Below are 11062 nucleotides of genomic sequence, written 5' to 3' on the forward strand. Positions count from 1 at the left end.
AAGCAGAGATACATTTTTCAATGGCCTTTTTTTGATAGATAACGCGTGAGTCCTGTCAAGTTGTCATGTTATTCATGTGGCGCCGTCCGCAGCAACTCGGACTGACGTATGGAATGACTTGGCGCATTTAACGTCGAGATCTTAAATTAACGCTTTTAATTTTAAGCATAGATTAGGCAAGAACTGAAGCCGCTCGACCTTCCCAATCACATCGCTTCTCTCTATGTGCTTTTGAAAAGTTCCAAGAAGATCCAACGTTTTCGAGTTAAATATTGTACAGCGATGAGCCTCATTTCTAGTTCAATGGTAAACAAGAAAAATTGCTGCATTTAGGACGAACAGCAACCTGAGAGATTGAAGAGCTGACATTTCATGCAGAAAAAACCAGGTGTGGTTTGTGGGTCGCTGAAATTCACACATCGCATCAATCAATAGATTTACTGAGAGAAGACTTCGGTAAGCAGATAATTTCACGCTTTGGGCCGGTCGATTGGCCACTAAGATCGTGTGATATCACACCGTTAGACTTTTTCCTGAGGGGATATGTAAAGTCTAAAGTCTATGCGGACAATCCCGCTTCGATTCAGGCCATCACGCGTGTTATTCCCCAGTTACCAGTCAAAATGCTCGAACGAGTCATTGAAAATTGAACTCAACGGATAGACCATCTGAGACGTAGCCGCGGCCAAAATTTGAAAGAGATAATCTTCAAAAAATAAATGTCAAAGAATGTTCTTTCGAATGGTAATAAACATTCTCCATTCAATTTGAATTTGCCGTGTTTTTCCTTTAAAAAAGTAGGGAAGCTAGAAACGGATCACTCTTTATAACCCATAAGTAAAAGAGTAGAACCTAAAAATTGCAGAAAGGTGTCCAAAAACTTGAATATTTCAAAAGGCACTTTGAATAATTGTTTATATATTATTATTATACATATGAAGAGATTCAATTTTATCTGGATTGAAGTGGATTAAGCTTCGTGATTATCTATCAAAATATACAATATTTTGAATATTTTTTTGATATCGCATCGCAACAGTTAAGAAGTTGATGAATGATCATTTCAGAACAAAGTCAGTGGAAATTTCTAGAGAAAAGATACTAAAACCAAAACCCACAAGAAACTTGAAAAAATTAAAAAAATCTAAACAATGGATTAGTAAAAATAGTTCCGAAAACTATTAAGACGCTAGTCTCTACGTATGCCTACTATTTTCAAATTTTGAAGGCTTGATAGCGTAAAAGAAGCCCTAATACTTGTACATAGCTGTACGCTGCTGATAAGCGTTAGAACATAATATATACCTACGGTGTGGGCACCTCGTAACAGTGGCCGGTTCCCACAGAAATACTTTTGTTGCTGCATCAGAGCACCGAGTTGATTGTGCTCTGTTCGCCGGAGTTCACTGAGTGCTATGTAATGATCATGAGCAACAAAAGTTTCCGTGTATGAACACAGCCTAATTAGCGTAGACACGTCTCAAGCAATGACACTAATTTTGAATACAATGCAACTTATGTAAGAAACAATAACTTTTACTAGAATGCATTTGTTATCACTATTTACTTACATGACATATTGAAGATTGAAGAAGGCGAAGGCGGAAAAAAACACGAACACAACGCGGGCTTAAGAAGCGCTCTGTTGCTATCGTACATAACACTATATGCGCTTTGTTTTTTTCCGTTTTTGGTTTTGATTTATATAAATGGGTATCTCGACAAGCAATGCGTGTTGTCGGAATAATTTTATTGCTGTAGTTATTATCAATGCAGTTTCCGAATATGGCTAAACCATAAGTTAATTGACTAATAAGTAACTGGTCGGAGGATGATAAGATTACAATTTAGCGAAGTAAGACAAAAATTAAAAATATAACAAAATATAGGGAATGAAAAGTTGTAGGTCTATTACTGCATACATTTATTTGGTCTGAAAATATTTTTGTAGTTCTGATTAATTAAAAATATTAGGTTATATTCTTCCAAAAATTCGTCTATTTTGGTTAATTGGAATTTTATAATTTTCGTTCTCTTGAATTTTCTGTCTGACGCCACTTCAAAAATTAAAGTCTTAAAATGTTCGCAACAAAAATATTGCCAACGACTTTGGCGCTTAAATTTTACTACTGTTCGGCAATAGTTATTGCCTGTGGAAACACAGCGTTAGTCTTATTTGTTATATACTATGTACATTTAAAGTTATAGAAATGCATTTGGAAGTGTTTAGTTTTTAAATTGAGAACCGAAGCTGCTGTTGTAGTTGTTGACAGCGGCGTCTACTTAATTTTTGTTTATTGTAATAAGTGCGGCTGAGTCAAGAGCGTTATAAAGAACGACATTTCAAAAGAGTTTAAGTGAAAGCAAGTGTAACAAAAGGGTTTTAAATAGATAGTGGGTGAAATTCAGAAAATATAATTTTATTGCAGAAGTAGAAATAATAGAAATTGCTATTCTTAAGAAAAACTCATTAAAAAAATGTCGTTCAAAATACTAAAAAATGTTAAAAATATTATACTTAATAAGATAATAACACATAACATACATTAAAAAAATTGAAAATAAAATATAACAAAATAAAATAAAAAATAATTTAAATTAAAATAAAAAAAAAAATAAATAAAATAAAAATAAAATAAAATAAAAAACACACATTTTTTTATTTTTCAGGACATTTTTGCAAAACTAAAATGTGTTTTTTCCAAGAAATGCTTTAAAAGCAATTAAATAACATAAAATAAAAAATATAAAATGAAAATTAATAAAAAAATAAAAATGAATAAAAAAATAAAAATAAATAAAAATAATAAACAAAAATAATAAAATAAAAAACACTCATACGTTTTAATTGTTAATAAATTTTTCAATACTTAAATGTGTTTTATTATTTCAAGAAATCCTTACTTTTTTTAGTAAAGTAATTTCGAACTTAAAAAAATAAAGTTATTTTCATTAAATAAATTTATCTCTCTGAATATATAAGTTTTTACTGTGAAATAAAGCAAGATTTTCCGATCTCGTATATATTTGTCCATTAGGCTGCGATCTGCAGTCCTTGACCGTGGCCTGTATTGTGATTGATTGTTTCGCCTCCTCTTTTGCTAGCTCCTTCTAAACAAAGTTCATATTTAAGCTGTCTCAATCTCATCTGGAAATTGATAATTAAAAAAGATGTCACAAAGGAAAAGTTCGAAAAGTTAAAAGTGAACGTGAAAAACATTTAGAAACGCGAACGTGCATTAAAAGTAAAATTAAAAAAAATGCCAAATTTAATATAAAGGGCAAATAAACAATAAAAAATAATACAAAAATAACACTCACACAGTTGAAATTACAAAGCATTAAAAATTATAGTGAAAAAGTGTTAGAAGAAAAAACAAATTTAGTCAAATTCGGCATATTTATGTGGATTTATAAGAAAAATATATTGAAAATAAGTTTAAAGTTTTTGCACTGCTCATGATACGCCCACTTAACGCTTTTCTTCATTTGAAACCATCTCGCTGCAAAAAATAGGAAAAAGTTCATGTCCTGTAAACTATTTGCGATTTTGTCCAACAGTTTTTGCCATTTCCAAGCAGAAATGTTGTTTCTACTGTTGTGCATTATGTTAATCACTTGTCTGCCGATACAAAGTTTGCTGTGGTAAATTTATTGATTTAACCTACTATATATAAATTTATAATGCTTATGTTAATGACATTAAGTTGATTTTATACTAATTTGTTAAACAAGAAACAGTTAATTTTTTGGAAATCATTATATCGGACTTAAAATCAGCTGGAAAGTTGAACATTGCTATAGGCGGTATATTGAGGCTTAAGGAAGGCCTGGAATAATTCCATTAACTCTTGACCAACCACCAAGGATTGCTAATTTTTTGTGGTAGGAGGAAGCCGCTGAACTTAACCTACTCATTCACTACTTCATGGGACAAAAGAAGACGACATTTAAGTGTTCTCTATTGTACGGACTGATTAACGCTTAATCTCTTGTAAATGTCTCAATCTTATCATAATTAACGCTGACGCTACGCTGACAGCTTTCCATTTTACAGAGGACTCGCACAAAAGTGCTTTAAAATTTTCCACCGTGAACTACCTCCAAGTGTGGTTTTCAGCTTTTCTCTTATACTTGATAACCGAAGGCTAATGATAGAGTACTTGCTCGGCGTCTTCTATACACTCTGTATACGTCGGACAATGCGGACTAAAATCTTGACAATATGTGTACAGCTAGTTTCTAAAGCACTCATGGCCACTGAGTATTTGGGTCAGGTGGAAATCCAGGTCCTACATGAATGTGGGCCTTAAACTGTACTCCACTAGAGATAGTGTAATAGTGTGCTAAGTTTAGACGTCTGCAAAATAATTTTGGATTACCGTAAAGTGAAGTTGTTCAAAAATAGCAGGGGCTCTAAAGATATCAAATGAAAGTGTAGATCATATGATTCAGGAATGTGTGGGTTCATATCTATAAAGCGCTATTTCAACAATACAAAAAGGCAGATATTCATGTATTGGGCTTCGAATTGCTTCTGCATCCACCGTATTCTCCAGATTTGGCCCCAGCGACTAATTCCTTTTTTCAGATCTCAAAAGAATGCTCGCTGGGAATAAATTTTCTTCGGATGAAGAGGAGATTGCTTAAACTGAGGCCTTTTTGAAGTAAAGGACAATTCGTACTACAAAAGTGGTAACGAAAAGTTAGAGGTTGTTGTTGTAGAGGCAGAATTATGCGTAGTCGCCAGTCCTATGCCGGATAAAAATTCTGATCTGTTTCGGTTACCTAGACCCAACTGGCGTGGAGCGATTAGAGGCTCGCTTTAACTAGTGTATCACGCATAAAGGGGAACTATGTTAAATAAAATAACGAATTTTGCCTAAAAAATGTTAAGCTGGGAACTTTTCAATTGACTTGTTATATGTAAATGATAAGCGATGACTATTCTCTGTGGGCATAAAGCAATCTAATTTGTTTATTTCTCTATGAAAATTTGATTTATATATAGACATAATCACTTAGTTATTTGCGTGCCACATTTACTTTAATTCTATAGTTAAGTATTTGTGTGTCTTCGGCTTAATATTAATCACTTTGTGCTTGATTATTTACTGTTTAATTAAAATTTATTGATTAAATAGTGCTTGCATAATGATTGCCAGGCGCCAAATGTGTAAATACTTATATTGCAAACAGTATAAGTATAAATATGATTAATAATCGATATATACAGACATACATTTGTTATTTGGAATGAAAATGAAGGATTCAATGCAATTTACTTTAATTGGAATATTATTTATGAGAGTGATTAAGAGATTATTTAAAAAATAGTAAGCTTTCAGACTGTTCATAATTGTAAAATTATTATTTTATTCTTTATAATCTTTGTCATTCTAATCAAAGTAATTATAATTTGGCCGGTCAGAGGGAATTCGGAGTGCACGATACCTCGATAATCGAAAAAAACTCTCAATATAACCTTGATTTTTGACCTGCTTTGACGTGGTTTTTGGACTTTGGCTCACCTTTTCCAAGATTTTCCGTCTGTTTCCGGGTTGCAAGTATTGACACTAGACTCATAATAAATAATACGTTTTATAACATCTTGGTAGTCGGAAAGCATTGTTTCACAGACGTCAACACGAGGCTGCTTTTCGAAAAAATTAGGTGATTTTGGAATTAATCGTGACTTCACTCTTCTTAGGCCCAAAAGGACTTTTAAAATGGTTTTCACTGATATTTTCGAAATTTCAACAATGCCGGTGAGATTTTTGACAGTTAATCGTCGATTTTCAGGCACCAATTCTTTTATTCTATTGACGTGTTGATCATCAGTAGGTGTTGGCCGTCCTGCACGTGGTCAACGCGTTCTCGTGCATCTTGGAATAATTTGTACCAATCAAAAACACTTGCTCGCGACTAACAATTATGACGAAGGCCTCTTCAGACATTTTGAACGTTTCGGCGCAGAAATTTGTCTTACTAAGTTTTGCCACAGTAGTATTTTACTCGGCCATCTGTTCTTTCCACTCTAGTTCTATGCAATCTATTCAAATTATAGCAGACACGACAGTTAGTGAAAGCTGAAAATCTCACTTAAATTCGTAATTTCCTTTATCACAGCTGGCGAGATAGCCAAAAAAAGTAAAAAACAAAGAAGCCTTTCACACTAATCCAGCTGTCATACGGTGGCTTTGCAGGGATTAATACCCCTAATAGATATGCTGTACTTAGGTGTATACTTAAGCATTAATTTATATGTATTTTTTCTCACTTATGCACTTAATAACGCTGATCTTAATTTTTTGTGTCTCTGCTTATCTGTCATTGCAGGTATCGACAGACACGTTTCAGTTCACGGCGTGTGCGGAAACGTGTAATCTTCAAGCATGGCGAGTGTAATGTGGTTCAAGGCAATGTGGCGAAACGCCGGCGCAGATATCTACAGGTGGGTGCGAGTGAATTGAAATAATAACAAATAAAAAACACAAAAATAAACAAAGCAAACAAATCGACAGCCGACAGTTTAGAGTTAGTAAAAAGCGTTTTTTATTTTATTTAAGGTGCAAGGCGAACAAAATTATGTGACTCAGAATCTCGAAAAACTTTTATTAAATATAAACTTAACCTAAAATTTCTCGTTTCAAAGAAATTGTTGTTGATTCGATTACAGATATTTATTCATAACTCATGGTAGTTCTAAGAATTTCACTTTTACATAGACTAGTTAATTAATTAGTTAGATTTATAAATAGTTTTTGCTTGATTTGGAACACGCCCTCTATCCGTCAATTGCATATTGATCGATTTCGCATACGTCGTGACCACATCTTTCTTACGGCAGATTTGGCCACTTCAGCTAGTTGCCGTCCTTCGAGTGCGGCTGGTAGTGTTGAACGACGTGCCCGAAACGGTAGGCTGAAAGTTACGAAATCGGAGTCGTCGATGTCGGTGTCTGTGTCCGTGTTGTCATCACTGTCACTGTAAGCAGAATCGGATTCGGAGTCCGACTCTCTGTTGTTTTCTCTGTCATGAGCCACTGCAGCAGCGGACAGTGCGGCAAGTCTCTGCAATGCCGATGGTTCTCCAGGATTCGGTGGAGTAACTTCGTACGGTTGAGGTGGTAATATGGCAGCACCAGCTTTGTTGATGACGTTTGTTGCGACTTCAGTCATTTTTATTGAGTTTTTATAAGAAATTAGTTTAAGCTCGAAATTTGTTTAACCACGGAAGAGTTCGTTGTTGATTCTTCTTTGAGTTGCTCACTTGTGTGCTTAGAGACGCGATTGTTTTGCGAATGTGCTGCTTTGCTGAAATTGCCCTAATTTATATCGTAAAAAACAGGCAGCGCTACACACTTCTTCTTCTAGCTGTTTTCTGACAATGGAAGGGTCAAGCACAAAGCAGGTACCACAGTAGGCAGGTATAAAATTCCTTGGAATTCTTGGAGATCTAGATGAGATTGTGTTTAAAAGCGATTGACGACCTTCCATTGTTATGATATTGTAACCTTTTTTCGACAATGTTTTTGTTTTACATAAGTTTAGTTATTGTTGTGATCTCAAGATTACCGTTTTTAATAGTTGTAGGCGTGGCGCGTAAATTACGTAAGTTTTTCACGTCACAAGGTTAGTAGAGCACAATGCATTCATTAATTTTGTTGTTGAAATATTTGAAATTGTCATTAAAGTAATCGTAAATGTTTTCAAAATATTTGGCTTTACTAAGAATTAGCGGAAAAGTAGGTGGGTAGGGTTTATAATATTTACACGAGTTTTCGTTCATTTTGGAATATGCCTGGTTATATTGAATGAAATATCATGGGTTATAGTTAGCTATGGAAATTACTGTTTCTTAATAATTGATTACATTGATTAAAACAGAAAACTGTTTAATAGTTATAAATTTTTGTCAGCCAGGATCTAATGTTACCAATAGTTATAATTTTAGTAAATTCTGAACTAGTTCATCAAGGTCTTTGAATGGCATTTTCAGGCAAGAGGATTTTTACTTTTTAATTTCTTGTTTGTGTAATTTCTTATATCTTAGCACAACATGTCTGCATTGTTGAACAATATTTCAAAAATAATGAAAGCTTGAATGCTGATCAAAAATATTCTGAGAGATGAAGCATATTTTCTGGATGGGTTTGTTAAAAGCCGAAATCGCTGTTCTGAGAACCCACTTGCATTCACAACTTGCCACAGTTTGGTTTGGATTTTGGCTGGAAGCATACTTGGACCATAGTTTTTGGAAAATTAAGTTACACCAACTTTGCCGATATTGTATGATATTGATATGGCGAATAAGTGGTTTCAACAAGACGGTGCCACATATCATACAGTCTTTGAAACACTTCAATTTCATGCAGACATTTCGAGATTGTGTACTCTCCCAATTTGGTTATCAGCATTCGCTCTCTAGATAGTAGTCTGATTTGACACCATGAGATTTATTCTTATGGGCTATTTAAAATTACAGTTCTATTGCAACAAGCTCACAACCACGCTTGCTTCATTAATGAAATTCAGCCACATTTGTGCCGAGTAGGCATACAAATTTTCTACAAACGATTGCGTATGTCTATAGAAAGCCGCGAAGCTATTTATCTCATGAGTTATTTAATAAATAACTCTATCCTTTCGTTTATCTATTACTTTGTGTTAAAACAAACAAATACAATCGGAAGAATGAAAAGTGTGTGTTGCATATTTTATACCTACCAATCTTACGTTAATTTTGAGACACCTTTTATATCAGACTCTTCTCTATTCTGAAAACTGTTCAAAAATATCCACTAAAAGTGCAATGACTCACTAAGTATATTTATAATACAGAACCAGGAAACTTCACGATAAAGTTTAAAGTCGATAATACTATATACAAGTATTATATAAAATCGGTCCGCTGATTACAGTAGCTTCGGTCATTTTGTCATTCTAGCAGACTATGTCGGTCAGTGTGTGAGTTATCTTCATAAAACGGCGTGGAAACATGTTCTCAAGTGTTTTTGAGTAAACTCAAAAGTGAATGCAAGCAGTTTAGAGCTTCCCTTCGTTTTCCGATTTTCCAGCTGACTTTGAATCCATTATAGTGATTTCCTATTTTACTCCTTACTTTAAACCGTTTATGTTGTCATGTGATTAGTCAAAATGTGTGATTCTTTAATAAAACAAAGTGGATACGAGAGATCGTCGCAGACATGGTTCCCTCTGGACGATCTTCGACCTCTTCAGCTGATGAAAATATTAAAAACGTGAAGTATATGGTGTTTGAAAATCATTAGGAAAGTGTTAGATAGATGTTAGGGGAGCTTAACACCTCTCAGAAGTCCGTGCGAATGATTTTGTTGGATATTTTGGGTATGAAACGCGTTCCTGCTTGACTTGTCCCGATAAAGCTGAATTGTTTTCAAAAAGAGTACCGTAAACAGCTCTCTTTGGACACGCTGGATCGTGGGAATGCCGATTCCATATTCATGGAGAACATTTTAACTGCCAATGAGACATGAGTTTATGAGTTTGACATGCAAATAAGTCAACAGTTATCGGAATGGAATCCGTTTCCAGTCGATCGAAGGGTTAAAACAAAATTCGCAGAAGTAGCTGAAGGCCATCCCAAAAAGTGCTTATGAAAAGAGGACTGGAAAACTCCTTGGCATAAGTGTATTACAATTGGTGGGGATTTCTTTGAAGGCGTAAAAATAATTATTGGTGAAGAATTAAATATTTTATGTTTACAATTTCCGGGTACATTTCTGTCACAATGAATATCTAATTTGAGTTTATTAGGTTGATTTAAAATTAAAACGCTATCTTAATCCTTTATATGTATGTTGCTTTTATCCCAAAAAATAATTTCGCTGACAAAATTAATATTTCTTATTTCCTCTACCTTCAGGATATCTTCACCACCCTGGTCGATGCACAATGGCGTTGGACAATGCTCGTATTCGCGCTCAGTTTTCTCATCTCGTGGGCGCTGTTCGCGTTCGTTTGGTGGGTGATCGCATATGCGCATGGCGATTTCGAATATATTTACAATCGTGATTTCTTTCCCGAACGCAATGTGAATGTAACGCATCGCATGTGTGTAACGGAGGTGCGCAGCTTTGTCTCGGCCTTTCTGTATTCGGTGGAAACACAAACGACAATAGGCTATGGCAATCGCTTCGTAACGGAGGAGTGTCCCGAGGCGATATTCATAATGTGTTTGCAGTGTATTTTGGGTGTTTTCATACAAGCATTTATGGTTGGTATTGTGTTTGCGAAGTTGTCGCGTCCCAAGAAACGCGCACAAACGTTGCTCTTCTCGCGAAATGCTGTGATTTGTCATCGGGATGGGGTGCCATGTCTGATGTTCCGGGTGGGTGATATGCGAAAGAGTCATATTATTGAGGCGCACGTGCGCGCGCAGATCATAAGAAAGAAGGTTGGTATGCAAACTATCATGCTGGTAACACTGTATATAATGATTGCTTCTTTTTATAGATTACTAAAGAGGGCGAAATATTACCGTTCTATCAGCAAGAGCTGACAGTCGGCGCAGATGGTGGCGAAGATCGGCTAATGTTCATTTGGCCGACAACGATCGTGCACAAAATCGATCGCAACAGTCCGTTGTATATGCTTTCGGCGTCGGACATGTTGAAGGAACGCTTTGAGGTTGTTTGTATGTTGGGTGAGTACTAAACGTGGTTTCAAATAACGAAGTTGCATTTAAGCTCATATAATATTTGGTTTTGTAGAGGGCGTTATAGAGTCCACCGGCATGACAACACAGGCGCGCAGCAGTTACCTGCCTTCGGAGATACTTTGGGGTCATCGTTTTGTGAATGTGGTGTCGTTTCGTAAAGAAACGGGCGAATACGAGGTGGATTACACGCTGTTCAATAACACCTATGATGTGGATACACCACTTTGTAGCGCCAAACAATTGGATGATGTGAAGGCCGAATATGCTAAGAATTCCAAACTAGGCTTAGGTGAGTGGAAAAATTACTAAAACCAAAAAGAGTTTTGCAAAACAATGTCAGTTTGTAGTGTACTTAACTGCA

The 11062-nt window shown here is 35.2% G+C and overlaps 1 protein-coding gene across 10 annotated transcripts in view; it reads left to right on the forward strand.

Moving 5' to 3' along the window:
- The window catches only part of LOC126767739 (G protein-activated inward rectifier potassium channel 3), a 93571-nt gene that overhangs the window by 79137 nt on the left and 3372 nt on the right, over nucleotides 1-11062 (forward strand). For 9 of the 10 annotated variants that reach the window (XM_050485322.1, XM_050485323.1, XM_050485320.1 and 6 more), the window contains 4 exons: nucleotides 6340-6454; nucleotides 9907-10437; nucleotides 10497-10686; nucleotides 10754-10990. In XM_050485322.1, coding sequence (XP_050341279.1) covers nucleotides 6340-6454; nucleotides 9907-10437; nucleotides 10497-10686; nucleotides 10754-10990 — 1073 coding nt within the window. Of the gene's footprint in view, nucleotides 1-3100; nucleotides 3646-6339; nucleotides 6455-9906; nucleotides 10438-10496; nucleotides 10687-10753; nucleotides 10991-11062 lie in introns of those variants that run through there. The other variant, XM_050485326.1, reaches the window with a different exon arrangement.

Source organism: Bactrocera neohumeralis, chromosome 2, assembly GCF_024586455.1.
Source record: "Bactrocera neohumeralis isolate Rockhampton chromosome 2, APGP_CSIRO_Bneo_wtdbg2-racon-allhic-juicebox.fasta_v2, whole genome shotgun sequence".
NCBI lineage: Eukaryota > Metazoa > Arthropoda > Insecta > Diptera > Tephritidae > Bactrocera > Bactrocera neohumeralis.